Source organism: Periplaneta americana, chromosome 7 (genome assembly GCF_040183065.1).
Source record: "Periplaneta americana isolate PAMFEO1 chromosome 7, P.americana_PAMFEO1_priV1, whole genome shotgun sequence".
In the NCBI taxonomy this organism is placed as follows: domain Eukaryota; kingdom Metazoa; phylum Arthropoda; class Insecta; order Blattodea; family Blattidae; genus Periplaneta; species Periplaneta americana.
The window spans coordinates 138,219,060-138,236,763 of NC_091123.1; the positions used below are offsets into that span (position 1 = coordinate 138,219,060).

Sequence of the window (17,704 nt, forward strand, 5' to 3'; positions counted from 1 at the left end):
AATAATAATAATAATAATAATAATAATAATAATAATAATAATAATAATAATAATAATGATTTATTTTAGCTGGCAGAGTTACATACATATGTATGAACTTACAAAGAATTCAACAATTTGATTTAGATAAGAGTTACATGTATACAAGAGTTATTTACGAATTAAACAACGAAATACTATGAACTATTAATTAAACACTGAAATACAAACTATGTAGCAGAATTAAGCTAAAATACTGTGACAGCCGAGGGTCGATCGCGTTCCACAGAGGGCGGGGCGCACGAGAAAGCGAGCGACGCAGCGAAGAGGGCTGCAGCCGCTCAGGTCTGGAGGAGACAGACGCAAGAGGAGGTACACTGTGGCTTGAGGCAAAGGGGGATGCAAAGCCGTGGCTGATTCGCTGTGCGAGGTGAAGGGGAGGACGAACCCTCCCGAACAGAATCGTCCAGGAAGAAGCAGCGAGAACAGAAGTCTCTAGAAGTAGAAATTTCCAGCATCGTACTCTCCAGAAACTATGGTTTGGTTATAAAAGAAGAGACGCAAGTGAGCTGAGAGGAGTTGTTGTTATAGTCGGTGGACAGCAAGCCACCCAGTCTTGTGTAGCAGTGAAGCCAGCTTCGAAACCAGAGTTCGACTTGAGCGTGTCCACAGCTGTGTGAGTGTCCGAAGTCCTGAGTTCGAGTGCAGTGGACCACAGTTGGGGGACCTGAGTTCGAAGTTCAGTGGACTGTCCCTGAAGGTCTGAGGTTCGAGATACTGTGACTGAGCTAGAAGAACTAGCCAAGGCAAACGAACTGTGAACTGAGAACTGACAGTTCTGATTTGTAAATAGTGCTCTGTGAACATTAGTTAAGATTAACAGTTCATTGTTGTTTTCAATAATCCAAGTAAATTGTCATTGTCGTCTGTGGAGAGCAATAACGAATACTGTGTTACTGTGTGGAGTGGAAATCCCATTGTTGACGGGAGTGTTTACATTCAATTATAGAAAGTGATTATTGTTGTTTTGAATAAAAATTACATTATTGTTTTGTATAAAAAGTTACAATACATAGAATGTTAATATATTTCAAATAATGTTAGATAATAGAAAGAGATTATTATGAGACAATTTTGAAGATACAGCACTATCAGGATGCATGTCTAAACGAAGGAGTAACAATGTAGACAGTGATAGTTTAAATCAGTATGATTGGAGTGAAACACAAAGAATGTTATCTTTTAAGCTGTTTTTAAAAGTGTTTATTGTCTTGCAGCCCCTAATACTTTGTGACAGGGAATTCCATTGTCGCGAGGTGGATACTATAAAAGGTGATGAATATCGAGATGTTCTATGAAGAGGTATACTTAACGCACCACAGATAAGTGATTTGGTATTTACGTTGTGGTTAGAGTATAGATAAGAGAAACGAGACGAAAGGTAATTAGGTGTTGAAGTGTGCAGAATTCGAAGGAGTAAAGACAAAGAGTGTAAAGTTCTACGTTCTTTAAGTCGGAGCTACGAAAGACTTGGGAAGGACGGTGATATGTGATCATATCGTCGGATGTTGCATACGTATCTGACGCAAATATTCTGAACTTGCTGTAACTTGACTGACAGTTCAGAACTTAGGTCACTTAACAAAACGTCACAATAATCGAAGTGCGGCATTACGAGGGTTTGTACTAGGCAAGTTTTAGTTGCTGGGGCAAGAAGTTTCTTAAACGACTCAAACAGTGAACGGAGGAACAGATTTTTTTTTTATCGTTTCTTTAACTTGAAAATTCCAATTTAGGTTATTATCGAAAAAGAAGCCAAGTTTTTTTTACGACAGGTGAATAAGGGATTAGAGTGTTGTTAAGTCAATAGCAAAAAAAAAAAAAAAAAAAAATAGCTCTTAAAACAAATCTTCATTAGTAAAAAATTTTTATCTTTAATTCACGAAATCCATGTCATCATGTTTCACTCATATATCTAACAATTGCTCAATACACTCGAAACTACAGCTGAATATAAGAACTTCACTATTTCAGTTAACAAAAAAAATGGCTATACAATGTTCAAAATATCCCTCTGGTAATCGTTGGGAAAGGAGAAGGGCTCTCTCCTTTCCCAAAGATTACCATGCAAATAAGAAGATTAAGAAGTTTAGTTCTACTTCGAAGGGTTGGGGGTGAAGAAATTTTCTGGCGTGGACATCTCGAAAGTGAAGTATATGCCCATAAATATAAAACGTCGGTAGTTTTGAATTGTACTGAAGAAATACGCAGAAATAAAAACATAAACATCAGCAGGAGAATAATTAATTTTCGAATATTATTATGATGTACCGAAGTACATATGATATTTCCGTGCAGAAATTCTGCTTCATCGTATGATGAAAGATGAGTGGAACAGAGAGGGAACCCAAGAGGTGGAACTTAAACTGAGAGGATTCAATCCGACATCGGGATGGGAATCTGGTGTGGCTTAGTGGATAGAGCATCAGCACACAGAGCTGAAAACGCGGGTTCAAATCCCGGTGCCGGAGAGAATTTTTCTCTGTTCCACTCATCTTTCATCATATATTTTTCGAAATCACATTAGGTTAAAAACATCAACGAAACAAAACTGCATAATAATTTCACTATCCATGAAGTGTTTCAGATAATTATACCTTTCGTCAATGACAAACGATTACCATTACTCTATGTGTGCGGCTGTGTGAACAACATTAACTTACATGAAGTGCATTACAATAGTTGCAACAAAGTCCATGCGACCACTGTATGACTATCGAATTTTATTGAAATGTTCCAGCAAGTATATGATGAAGAAGCTTCAGAATTAGAGGTAATTTTATGTTTAAGTGTAGGGTGGGGCATAAGTCTCTTCAGCATAGGGCTGGGGACGAAGCAGTTCGGTTCAGAGCAAGTACTATGACGTCATTACTCGATTGATCCGAGTACAAATTTGTGGCAACAGATTTAAAATTCGGATAGATTGAGTCGATGTTAGAGCATACTTTGAAAGTGAAACCAAGCATGTTTTAAAAGCGTTGTAGTAAAGCTCTTTCACTTTGCCAACTGACGAGGAAAAGATGCTTCTCTTCATTGCAAAATGGTGGCTGCACATTTTATTTGCATGATTACAGCTATTTGCGGAGTTATTTTATATGAAAGGCCTATTTAACCTTCAGTGCTGTTATATACTGTATGACAGAGAAATAAAATTGATAAAATAATTTATAATACCAACAGCTAATAAATTAACGTGTAAGGTAAACGTTAAACCTTTAAATTTAGATAGCCTACATATCTACAAAAGTAATAATAGATAACTAAACAATTTAAAAGAAACAAAACATTTTGAGTCAATTATGTTTCTTAAAACATAACTTACCAAATGCCAATCCAAATATAACTACACTAAGCTCCATGGCCAGAAGAAAAAATCGTACTGTTATCCATAGTCCCTTGTCAACATAACCACCAACTACAGCAGATGCATTGACTGTCATGGACACAATGCAACGGATTACACTGATCAGACTGTTTACAACTACCTGCAACAAGAATGGATATCATTACAATGAGGTTTACCCAAAGAATATAGGCATAAGACCGCACAGAGTATTTCTGCATTCCTTAGAGACAAAACTCTTAATAACCAAGCGAGATGGCTCAGATGGTTACATTTGAGACTCGTATTTGGGAGGTTCCTGGTTCAAATTCAATGGCTGGCCAAACTGACTGGGGATTTCCATAGTATCCCTCAGTTACAAAAGCAAATACCGGACTGGAAATTTACATGCCATGATTCATTATCATCTTAATCATCAATGTAATGTCATAAACATTAAAACAAAATTTAAATCAGTTACATGCACACAAGCCATCTATAACTCAATAATAGTCCACAGCCTATTTATATACCCAAAGACCCTGCACACGCAGTATGAACATAGATGTTAAAGTGTGTAGAATAATAGAATTAAAGCATAGGTAATTAGATTTTAATACAAGGCAAATAATATTATAACTTGTGCATGTCAGTAAACAACGCAATATATGCTATTAAAATCACCTTTTCTTTCATCATACTTAATGCACAGTAATTAAAATCATCACTGTATTACTTAAAGACTACCACATCCATGTTCACATTCTTACGGGGAAGTTTCTTTTACAAAGTACAAAAAGTCTTGGGGACAAGCTTTTGGAATATTAGATGTATCTTAATACTTGGATTTAAATAATAAATAGTATTTTATTTTCAATACTCTAAGATCTACACCAGGGATCTACAATTGAACGACATCAAAGAAAGCTATCCTTAACCATTCCAGGTCAATTGGACCAGAGCACAATGTCCAATATGCAGTCAGTCCACTACAAAAATGTCCATAAATAAAACGTCCACTGAAATAAGGCTTTAGTCAAAATGTCCAATATGCAGAAATGCCCAGAAATCAAAATGTTCAATACAGTATAGTATATAGAAATATCTGTAAGTCAAAATGTCCAATATATAGAAATGTTCACAAATCAAAATGTGCTGTATACAGAAATGTCCACAAGTAAAATATTCAATATGTGATATGCATAGAGACGATTATTCAACATTCTTTTCGGAAAGCTACATCACTAAGATTCACACTTCCTATGTGGAATTCCCATGAATTAGCATTGCAAGGCGGTTCTAGAACCAATAATGTTGTGTTATTTTCTAATGCCAGGCATTTGACAATAAAGTCATATGACCTCTTGCACTCCAATATTTTTCAAAGATATTGTCATGGTCAGCCACTGAAGCACAGATTTTGAGAGAGAGAACCAATAATATAGTGGAAGGTTTCTAATCTAAATTTCAAAAAGTGGTATCTGCAGATTATGCCACTGTTTGGAGATTTATAGAAAACATAAAACAAGAACAGAATGAGACAGAGAATGTCATTTAATCCAAGTTCACAATGATCACTTAGACATAAAACACCTCATAAGCAAGAAGTATATTCCTACACAACGGCGAATTGAAGTGATTATACATTAATACAATAAATATAAGGACAACACTAAAGTGAAATGATATCTGAGGGCATTTTCGTATCATATGCAGCTGCATGCTGATCACAGTGAGGAAGAAAATTAGAAAATAAAATACGTAACAGAATATTGTAAATTAGCTACATTTCATTATTAAATTATTAATTTACATTTTAATAAATATTGTTTTGGACATTCATAATACCGTGACATTTAAGGTACCGGTAATGGCCATTTAATGAATGTGGACATTTTTGACATTGGACATTTAATGTCTACGGACATTTAAGATAATGGCCATTTAATGACTGTGAACATATATTTTATATTGAACATTTAATGACTGTGGACATATTTTATATTGGATATTTAATGACTGAGGACATTTCTGATACTGGACATTAATGATGGACATTTTTGCAGTGGACTAAATGGCAATCTCCTTAACAGCTGATATACTTCTTTCAATCCCTACTCTCATTCTCAATAATAACAGCTTGCTGATATGCCTATCATCTTAAAGTCTGTATAAACAGTGTAATTTCCATAAATGAAAAAGTAAACATAAAGGTATCCCCTATAGAGGCCATGACGTCACATGAGGGATATGAAGGTAGAGCTCCATGCTTTCATGACTTCGGCACTAGAATGTGATGGTGTGGTCAGCATTATGCTCTGACTGCCTTTCATACCCAGGGAAACACCCTGTACTCAACTGAACAGGAAGCTTCACCCAGTGACTGTTCTGGAATTTTGGCAATGAGAAAAATTCCGCCACCATCTAGGATTGGACTTTCCAGTCCATAACTAGATGTTCTGCCAACATCCTCCATAATAAAGATACCAGGTAATTTCATTAAATGAAGTTCAAAGAAGACATAAAATCCATGAGTTTTGAAAATACAAGAAACAATATGGACATATCCTCCGGTTACCATATATTCCTTTTGGCACTACAGTAAATCCTCAATTCAATGGACTTTGGATTTAGCAGACAATTCTTACGTACATATTATTATTATTATTTGCTGTCGCCAGCAGAAGCTAAACTAGGGATGGGAAACGGCCACTTTCAGAGAATTTAGCTTCTCCTGCTACAGTTGCTGTTGTACATAGATACTCATACTAACTGCTCTGTTTACAATATGAATTTCCCACCCCTAAGCTAAACTTATGTATTGAAATAAAACTATGTAGCTCCATGTGACACAGTGATGCGAATTCGAGCCGTGCAATCGTCACTATGGTTGATCGCTGACTCGCCAGCTGAAGCAAGCCATATATAATAAAACAAAAATGTATGTTAGTTCTGTGTGACATGGTGACCAGTGATTATTATGTTGGCATCAGGAAAATGGAAAGTGCATTTAACATGTAATATTAATATATTCAAATTATAGTGTTTCTTTTAAAAATATTGTTTTTAAAAATTCGCGATTTAACGAACACCTCTTTGTCCCCAACAGTCCATTAAGTTGAGGGTTTACTGTATTTCTTGATTGATTAAATGGCAAACTTACTCGTGTTAATTATATAAGCACGAGTGGCTTACAGCTGTTTCTCAGAAGGCTCAGATGATGGTGTCATGTAAACACCGAAACAGCTGTAAGCCACACGTGCTTATATAATTAACACGACTAAGTTTGCCATTTAATCAATCATTTATATTTAAGTGATAAAATTAGTGTACACAAGATTCAAGATGTATTTCTTGTGTATCCAGGGTAATGAAAATACAAAAGGAAATCGTTCGAGGCAACTTTAAATACGGTAAAACATTGGCACAGTTCTGGCATTAGGGTCAAATAATCTCACTGTAATTAGAGTAAAATTATCTCTTATGAATGTTCTCAGATGAATTTACTTCTCCATCTTGAGTATCAAAAAAATCCATTCAATGGTTCAAAAGAAAAATTTGCCAGAAATTCCTTCTTTTACTAAAGATTGGAAATGTTAGAAACGTAAAATAAAAAATAAAAATAACAAAACTAAATCGATTTTTTCATAATTCATATATACAGGTGTTGTTGTTTAGTCAACTGTCCGAAGACAAATCTGAACCTCACAAATGATACCAAGAAGGCACCACCTATAAGACAACTAGGCCAGGAAATAATGTGATAGGGTGACCAGTTCCTTTCCCCCCTCTATTGCAAACATTGTCGACTAGCTCTACATATTACACTAATATATACAGGATATTTAGAAATGTCTATTATAAAATTTCCGGGACTTGTAGAGGGGACAGAGTCGATGAAGTTCTGAACAGGAACTCATTTCCAGTAATGCACCATGCCACAAGTAAAAATCAAATCACGTATTTATAAAAAAAATAAAATAAAAATAAACAACCTTACTTCTGCTGGATTAAAGAGTGTTACTGACGTGAATGCTAATTCCAATAAAAAGAAATATACTGGACAGACAGGGTAGAAGATTGTGCCATCAGGTGACCGTATTATGATGTAAGCACCTGGCCCTTGTCAATGCAGATTGTCCACCATCAGGGCTGGGCAGTATTTGAAATACATTTGTAATTTGTAAGGATTTTCGAAAGTATTTTGTATTTTGTATTTAAATACATAAAATTGATGTATTTTGTATTTCAAATACTCAAAATACTTTCTTCTTCTTCTTGTCCAAGTTTTGGATTTGGATTTGAAGAATGAACTTTTGTCTTATTTGCCTACCCATTTCAGATGTGCTAGCCATACACTTAGTTTTCCTGCCACAACTGATTTCCTTAATACCATAAAGAAATCTCCAACAGCATCAAGGATCCATCACCTAACACTTGCTAAATGTTCAGGATTATGGAATGCGTCTACAAGACCCAAATCCTCAGAAATTATATCAGATGTCTTGAAATATTCATTAAAGTTTCCTTGCCCAACTCGCTGGAATTCTCTTTATGACTCAATCTGTCAAATATTGCAATTCAAACATGATATAAACATATATGTGAAGAACTGGGATTGCCAACCTTCAAAAGATGTTGAGTTTCAGTACCTTGAAGAATACTGTGCAGTTCTGAAACCCACTGCCGTAGCCCTTGATTTAATACTATTATGGCCAACTTTTGCCCACATTAATTTCCCTCAAAAGCAGATTACATATTCTGTTACCTAGTAATCTACGCCATCTATTCCAAGTAATTCCAATCCTAATAAGTTCGCTTTCATCAAGATTTAAAGCGATGTTTGATCTGACCCCAGAAGCAAATTGAGCTATTTTGGCAGCTTGCTTCCACTCATCATTTAAGATGGATGGCTACCTGACACTGCCTCATCAATTAATTATAATACAAGTTTGTGTTCCTCTGCGCCTGTAGAAAGCCTGTTCTGTTTTGCAAGATTTATTCATTCACAAGCAAGGGGATAAACTTCTTGAGAAATTGGTTTTTTTAAAGGGAGCAGTAATTATTCATATGTAACAATTTCACTGCTGACTGGGAAAAGGAAGAATGTTTAATTACAGTGTTTATATAAAACTTCGAGGTAAAATACTTAGATTTTGAGTAATATTCTTATTTATTCATATTGTGACAGCGACGTGAGAATCGAACTCACGACCAGCGTCCCACATGAAAGCAGATCGCACAGGCTCCACGGAACATTGAGTGACGTCGCGCGGTGGAGAGAAGAGAGAGGGTGTATTACGTCACGCGACGAGTTTGCGCGCGCATCTGGTGCTGGTAGAGAGGAGAGGGCCCTGGATTTCTCTGGAATGCCATCTCTAGAGACGGGTGGAACCTTCGAGGTTACGTCACTGTGGTTATAAATTACGGTCGCGAAGGAACGACGGCAGTTTTCCAGTTTGCAGTTTTCAGTTATTAAGTCAGTGAGTAAGCCAGAGCAAGCAAGCCAGACTTGTGTGCCGGAGTTCGACTTGAGTGTGCGTCCGCATCTGCGTCAGCATCCGAAGGCCTGAGTTCGAGTGCAGTGGACCGCAGTTGGAGGGACCTGAGTTCGAGTGCAGTGGACCGCAGTTGGAGGGACCCGAGTTCGAGTACAGTGAACTGTCTCTGAAGGTCTGTGGTTCGAGATACTATGAACTCGAGTGACTGAGATAGAAGAACTGTGAACTGAGAACTGGTAGTTCTGATTTGTAAATAGTGCTTTGCAAATATTAGTTAAGATTAACAGTTCATTGTTGTGCGTAATAGTCCAAGTAAATTGTCATTGTCGTCGGTGGAGTGCTATAACGAATACTGTGTTGAGTGAGGATTCAATTGTTGACGAGAGCGTTGAAGGTGAATTGTAGAAAGGAATTACTGTTGTGACGAATAAATTACATTGTTGTTACTAATAAAATTCACAATATATTGTATCGAGTATTTGAAATACAAATGTATTTTGAGTATTTGAAATACAAATGTATTTTGGTTAATTTTTTAAAAGTATTTTGTATTTGTATTTCAAATACTATTCTTTGAAGTATTTTGTATTTGTATTTGAAATACTTGGATGTCGGTATTTTGCCCAGCCCTGTCCACCATACAGTCAAACTTGAAACACCTGTTTTATGTACACACAGATGTACTCACTCTTTGACCCAGCAGAAACATGAATGTTTATTTTCAATTTTATTGTTATTTTTCTTATAAACACCTAATTTGTTTTGTTTTACTTGTGGCACAGTGTGTTTACAGTTAGTCAGCAGTCCAAAGTAGTACACCAATAAGGCATCACTCTTAAGGCAAATAAGCCAGGAGATAATGTTGTAGGGTGGCCAGTTCCTTTCTTCCTCCATTGTATGCACTGTTCACTAGTAACATAGTTTACTAATCAGACTTAAGATGTGTATCTAATGCCTACTCACCTCACTTGCGTGATTCAGGTTCCGCATAACAGTTCAAGTTTAAAACATATTCGTGGTTAATAAAAGGAAAAAACGACTATAGTGCTCACTGTACTGTGTGCCCATCGTACTTTAGCATTTCTCACAGAGGGAAAAATTACATTAAATAGCATGTGAACACTGCTTTGCAAAAAGCGAATAGAAACCATATAATAAAATCTCGATCATTCCTTACCTTAGCTTCTGATATCCCAATTTCTCTCCAAAAAAAACCTGGCAATCCTAATGACAGTACAAGTCAGCGATATCAATAAAGAGCACGACTTATTTTGCGTGCGACAGTGTGCTACCTGGCTAGCGATCTGCTTTTGTCGCCACAAAGAATGCAAAACAGGAGGGAACAAATCATAGTTTAATTCTCAACGCTTTGTAGTAAAAGAATTTTTGACAGTACTGAATTTGAAAATTATTTTATTTGTCACATGGTTATAAGCTGTGGTATTTAGAACGGAAAATTATATTTTAATGTGCTTTTTAGAATCAAAAATTCATTTTACAATAAGTAAATTAATATATTTACAGAAAAATACCATTTACAGATCTGCATATATAAAACTTGCAGTATTAAATATGTGTGTTTAATCCAGCATTATACAGTTTCAAAATTATCACCTGTACTTGACGAAGCCTCGCCAAGTTCAAAACAACCAGTGCTGTCATGGTAATTTTTCTCTGGTCACACGCCTAACCCTTTGTTTTCTCCCTTGAAATATATTTTACTCTTATGGATTTATTAATTTGTCCTACAGAATAATATCTGTAATATTGACAATTAATATTAATATTTTACTCTCCTCTATCTATCTCTCCGACTGTCATTTAATGATTTTTTTTTAATATTAAAGAAAAAGTAGAGAAACTGTTTTGCTTTACATTTTAATTATACAACAAGCTTGATTTTAAAGAATACACCATGTAACCCCCTCCAGATGTACACTTGTCTCAATGAATCTTCGAGTGTGTATTTGCAGCGCTTCTTATTTTCAACCATTATTTTATATATTTCTGGATTCCAGTGTTGTAGAGGTGGACAATTTTTGTTTATGAACATCAAATAAAATACATTAGGAACAGCAAGAAATGATCTGTACAGATCTCTGCGTACAAAACTTAGGCAACCATATGCTATATGGCTCCGTACAGACAAAATTTTCTTTTCCCCATACGATTAATTAAAAAATTGTAGGTTCCCATACGATGTATGGCCCCATATGGCCTCCATGACAGCACTGAAAACAATGTAGGCAATATTCAGCACTTTTTCTTCCAAACTCACTGTGCATGAAGGAAAGCAAGAACATTAATGGCTTTATTGTCAAGAACTCAGCATTAGTTAACAAAAACAATATTTTAATTAATCATAGTCAACTCAAGACATACACTGGCATTCAAAGATACCTGACCCCTACTGATAGATATTGATCGATAATTTGTTCGTGTAAGTGTGGCTTCTTTAGTTATTACTCCTATGATTAGATGGCGAAGCTGACAGTGTTGCCAATGTACAGTAGTGGCAAAAAAACACCGGACCGATCCTTGTAGCTGATTTCAGAGCCTTGTTCACTCCAGAGAACGATAGACTGGTAACTAAGACTTTCGTGGTTCGAATCCTGCCTGGGAAGGAAACTTTTTTTTGTTCCTTATTCAAATTTATTCCCAATACTTTTCGATTGCTGGTAAAATTCATGTTCTGGGAATAATAAGTTAATTAAGTAGTAAAATATCGCTGCAATCTAGAAGTATTGGGAATAAATTTGAATAAGGAACAAAAAACAGTTTCCTTCCCAGGCGGGATTCGACAACCTCAACCACCTCGATCAACACAACCAACTCAATCACCTTGATCAACATGACCAACTCAACCACTTCAATCAACTCGACCACCTAAACAAACTCAACCACTTCGACTGCCTAACAACTTCGACAATCTCAATCACTTTGACCAATATGTGGATTCTTTTATTATAGGATATCGCTTAATTTTCGTCAAGTTTGACAAACGATTCTGACATCACAACATGGCCGACATAAACCAACACGACGAGTAAATAAAACTCACTGAAATATCACCTCAACTAACCCACTAACCTTCTCACATAAGTTGACCTCATGTCACTGAGATCACCTCAACTAACCCACTAACCTTCTCACATACGTCAACCACATGACATCACCCCATTCTCCAATCTAGCCAACATATATTCTCATAAACACACTACCGATATCCTATAGTCATATAGACCCGAAAAAATCACCATATTTATTTTTTTTATTTTATTGGATTATTTTACGATGCTGTATCAACATCTAGGTTATTTAGCGTCTGAATGATATGAAGGTGATAATGCCGGTGAAATGAGTCCGGGGTCCAGCACCGAAAGTTACCCAGCATTTGCTCGTATTGGGTTGAGGGAAAACCCCAGAAAAAACCTTAACCAGGTAACTTGCCCCGACCGGGATTCGAACCCGGGCCACCTGGTTTCGCAGCCAGACGCGCTGACCGAAAATCACCATAGAGTGACAGATAGACAGACGACATAAAAAAAAACATATTTTCAGCATCAGGACCGCTGAAAACAAGCATTTCTGTGAGAATATTTAAATTGATACATTTTTCGTAGGCTATCAACCTATAATACTTTCTCTTCATACTTTGCATACCAATACTGAGAAAGTAAATGGGAAAAATGTTAATTAATAGGTGTAATACTACATCTGTTGGAATTATTAACAACCAAGAATTAAACTTCTAAAACTAAAGATAGATGTTACGAAAATACTCTTGAGAACATTCTCTAAAATTAAAGATAGATGTTACCAAAATACTCTTGAAAACATCCTTTAAAAATGCAACCATGAAACAGAAGTCTATGTTTCATACCATCCTTCTTGCTTTTTACTGTCAGAATTAAATATAGGCCTACTCAAACAATCGTTCTATGCCACATCAATAAATTTAGGAATGCAGTTATATTGTCAGACTCCAAAGCAGCTATTCTATCAATAGTCTCTAAACACACACCTTCATCTCAAACAGCAGAAATAACTAAAATGCTCTCTCAATTAATATCACTCAATAAAAGAATTGTATTCCAATGGATACCATCCCATTGTGGAATCCTGGGAAACGAGAATGCGGATGCTTTAGCAAAGAAGGGCAGCACTGCTACTTACAGACCTGTTACTAAATCTACGTATTACTCTGTGAAGAGATTTATTAAATCTACATACTTAGACTTCAACAAACAAAATTTGATAACTCGATCCCAAGGGAAAAAATGTAACTCTCTGCATCAAAATCCACAGTTAATTCCCGATTTACCACGAAAATCGTCTGTAGCTGCATTTAGATTGGCAACAGGCCATGATTGTTTGACCAAACACCTGCATAGAATTGGAATATATCAGTCCCCTAACTGCCCATTGTGCAACTCAAACCAAGAAATGGATTCGGAACACCTCAAAATCTGTGCTTCAGTGGCTGGCCATGATAATATCTTTGAAAAATATTGGAGTGCAAGAGGTCAAATGACTTTATTGTCAAATGCCTGGCATTAGAAAACAACAACAACAACACAATCGTTCAACATCAACTACAATGATAGCACACTTATTGCAGGTATCTCTCTAGCACATTCAGATAAAAATACGATAGTAACTTACCAATCCATAAAAAGTTAGAAATATAGGGCTGCTGGTGGCTCTTAGTTTTAATCTTGCTCTGTTGAATCTCAATCCCAGAAAGAGAAGAAACACTAAGTTCGGAACCAGAATAATTACGTCCCATATACGAACCCTGAAAATAAAATGCTAATTTGAGTTGGAGAAATAATAAGTGCGTTCCATTCTTTGCATGCAAAATCGTTAATAAGCAGACAGCATCATAAAATGATATTTCATATAATAAATAAGTCTACATTATAAGTCTACATTATGTTCAAGTTCATTAGGCCTAGTGCAACAAATGCACGAAAATTATACTCACCTAGAATTACTAATTTCTATGTAGAGAATTAATTTGCAAAAATGTTCCTCTTCTATGGGTATAGATGGTTCAGTGTTGTTGGGTTCAATTGTTGTTACAGAAGTTGGTGATGCACCTTCTGCCATACCGTATTCATTACCCACCAACATGAGTCAAGATACTCTGCCAGTCGTCTACAGGGCTTATTGCAAAACACAAAGTTTTTATGCCTGTAGCATGGCATAAATGATCCCAACTGAAAATACATTAAAAATAATTTAGTAAGCATAATAGTACAGCGTTACTATTTCTAAATATACCGGTATAAGCGACACACTCAAATCTGACATTTACAAACAACTCTTGCAGTTCTTACATAGGTTAATACTCTATGATCTTTCCTTATTCTGGAATAACATTGTAATTTTCAAGAAGTAGGTAATACTATGAAAGACAATCAACAATATTGAGAGTCTGACTTTAAGTACCAAAATGAACAATATGGAACAGGCAATTATACAATTATAATCACGCCTTTACTGTCGAACATAACACTAATATTTCTGATACAACTAATCAGAAAGTAACAGAGTGGCTATTTGACAACAGCTGTTTCCTAACCAAAAAAAAAAAATGCAAGTAATTTATATAGCAAATAAGGATAAAATGAGAATCATTAGCCTTACTGTAACTCTAAAACACTTACTTTCATATTGTGCTATGCACTGCTTGACAAAGGTCAAGGATTAAACTCATTTCTGACAGATTAAAAATTGGGTCAAAATTAGACAACAGCAATATTTACCTTTCCGCATTATCACAGAGATGAACAAAATTCGTACTTTATGTCACTGTAGTATACGGCAACTGTCAATAAAATGTTATACTCGTATATAAATCACTTTTCTAACCAAATGCAAATCATTAATATAAACGTCATACAAGTCGTCCAAACGTCAACTTCATTATACCATCATCAGACCATATTCTTAATCATGGAGTTTACGCAAAACGACAACTTACGATTAGTCACATGAATCTCCCAACGCCAATACCTTTCTCAATGTTCTTTCCGTACTATTGTGCAGTTCGGTGAATCAATCGAAGGTAACATGATATTTATCTTCTAAAATATCCCACTCTGAAGCGAGAACGAAAGAGAAAGCTACAATTGATTCGAAATCTGGTGCTCGAGTTCAGTGGAAATCATAGCATATATTTTATATGAACGAATATGAATTTTGTATTTTTATTTTGAAATGTATTTCGTATTTCATATGCAGAATATTATTGAAATTACTTAATAGATTAGCTAAATATGCATTAAGAGAAATATTTCAAAACAGTTATATTTAGTTTTTGTTTTTTTAATTTAAAATACAAAGCAACGCTACTTTAACAAAATTTAATTAGACTTCACACAACGTTCTGATTAAATTTACAGTGGAGTCTTGAAAGTAAAATTATGATTAATTTAAATATGCATTCAGTAATTTCGGTCTATTTGTGATGACTTCAATGTTCAGCAGTTATTCCGGATATTTTATAATTCGATGGAGTACAATCAACATGCCTACCATCTAACAGTATGTTCCAAAACTACAAACGCACAAACGGAGTGCACCTACCTTTCGCAGATTGCACTGCACTGCACTGCACTGCACACAAAAGGGTGATTACAAAAATAACAGAATTGAACGAAATGTTTTTCTATGCATCCGATAAAGAATGGTTGCGTACGATACTACAACTCTGATGTATGAAGATTAGACTCGCGCACTATGAACCTTTTGAAACTAGAAATTTTATTTAACAATAATGCAGGCACTTATCCGATCCTCTCTACACTTTGACGACGTAAGAAGTAATGGTAGAAGGAATAAACTTTTAACAATGTTCGCCGTCAAGCGCCGACGAGGTTCGAAGTGGACCGAAACGCCGTTAGTGCTCGCTACACGCGTCAGAAGCAAACAGCACAACATTGTTCCGGTTCGCACACTGTTACTCATTGCGTTCCTCGTATGTGGGCTTTTGCGTGAAAAGCGCATTCTTTCTAACATTAATTTACTATGAAAATTGGATACTGATACATTTCACTTGTATTCAAGTTGCCTGACATTTGTCATCATCATCATCATCATCATCATCAATTTTTCTAGGCCGCCTTGAATCGCTCTTGCCATCCACTACCGGTTGCGGTATATTATATAGAAAAATTATAGATTATGTAGCAATAATTCTACTTGAAGAGCAATAAAATTATTGCTTTAGATCATATTAAAGTATAACAATACCAAGTTTCTAAATTCTGGTAGTATAATTCCCTGAAAAATTCACAAATTCATTATTTTCAAGCTCATTAAGCTAGGAGTTCATGAAAACACAACAGTAATGTGCCATAACATGTCTTAACGCTCCTGAGCTGAACTGAATTTACCAATAATTGAATCATTGCTTTAGATCATATTAAAGTATAACAATACCAAGTTTCTAAATTCTGGTAGTATAATTCCCTGAAAAATTCACAAATTCATTATTTTCAAGCTCATTAAGCTAGGAGTTCATGAAAACACAACAGTAATGTGCCATAACATGTCTTAACGCTCCTGAGCTGAACTGAATTTACCAATAATTGAATAGGTGTATGTTCGTCAAATTGCTTATCAAAATCACAGTGCTATAATTAGCAAAATATTCTGTCCCAGGTTTAATTTTCCTTTCCACGGGGGCAAAGGCTAATTGGGATTTCCCGGTCTCTGATCGGGTCAAAAACCGCGATAGAACTGATATATTTTAACCTTTGCGGTGAATTTCGGTGAAGTCCGGAGGGCCTAATTAGTCAAATCCACTCTCCTCACCTCCACGCTGGGCCTCTCTCAGATCTTTTAAGATGCGAAAGAGAGAGTGGTGTGCGGAAAACGACGGAAAGCTACCGCATTTAACTTTCCCAAGAAAAACTGCAAACATGGCATGAAAAGAGGAAGGCAGAAAATAGGAAAGACTGGAGAATGCTGAGTTTGTAGTGAAAGACCTGACCTTGGGCAGAACACTATGAATGAATGTCTACATTCACCTGTAAAGTGATCCTCAAAATCAATATTCGGTTTACTGAAATGTAAATATATGCAAATAATATAATTTTGGTATATTGGTACTCTGATATTGAAATTCAAGGCATTTTGATACTCCATATGATCCATACAATTTTATCTACTGTTATTAATTTACTCTATAGTACTGAAGTTATCGTGCTTATGTTGTTGTTTAGTCAACTGTTCAATAAGGAATCACTCATGAGGCAAGGAGGCCAGGAGATAAAGAATTAGTTAGCCAGTTCCTTTTCTCCTCCATTGCATACATCGCCGATTAGCTACATTATAGTGGAAAAGCTTTATTTCTGCATTGATCATTCAAGTATGTCTAGATCAGTTGAACATACTACGTTCTGCAATAGATCCCTATCTTTGTCCAAATTTTCGAATACGTGTTTCAATGTAAGTAGACCCTACTTAAGGACATCTACACGATTCAACTTTTCTGTCAATTTTAAGCATTCAAGCAATGCATGCATTAGTGCACAAAACGCATTCAATTGCGCATGTATTTTTTCCACTAAAAATGATAGCACATGCGGCACTTTAAAACTACCATCAGGTGTATCTACACGATTAAGCTTTTCTTTCAACTTTAAGCATTCAATCAATGCATGCAAGAGTGGACGAAACGCATGCCTTTTTCCACTATTTAAGTTGAAAATGGAGGCAAGTAAGATTAGTTTTATTGAAGACTGCCTGTGGAGTGTTCAACCATAATTTTGAGAATGAAGTAGGCCTAGGTTTTGGATTGAGATTTAATATTTGTTAATCAACATATATA

At 35.7% G+C, this 17,704-nt stretch overlaps 1 protein-coding gene across 4 annotated transcripts in view; it reads right to left on the reverse strand.

Moving 5' to 3' along the window:
* The window catches only part of LOC138703473 (transmembrane protein adipocyte-associated 1 homolog), a 57,127-nt gene extending 42,125 nt beyond the window's left edge, over window positions 1-15,002 (reverse strand). For 2 of the 4 annotated variants that reach the window (XM_069831358.1, XM_069831361.1), the window contains exons 1-4: window positions 14,634-14,876; window positions 13,850-14,084; window positions 13,528-13,660; window positions 3,362-3,524 (exon numbers count right to left, since the gene is read on the reverse strand). In XM_069831358.1, coding sequence (XP_069687459.1) covers window positions 3,362-3,524; window positions 13,528-13,660; window positions 13,850-13,998 — 445 coding nt within the window. In that variant the 5' untranslated portion in view covers window positions 13,999-14,084; window positions 14,634-14,876. Of the gene's footprint in view, window positions 1-3,361; window positions 3,525-13,527; window positions 13,661-13,849; window positions 14,085-14,633 lie in introns of all 4 variants that reach the window. The other 2 variants (XM_069831359.1, XM_069831360.1) reach the window with 2 other exon arrangements.
* Between the last annotated feature and the right edge of the window lie 2,702 nt (window positions 15,003-17,704).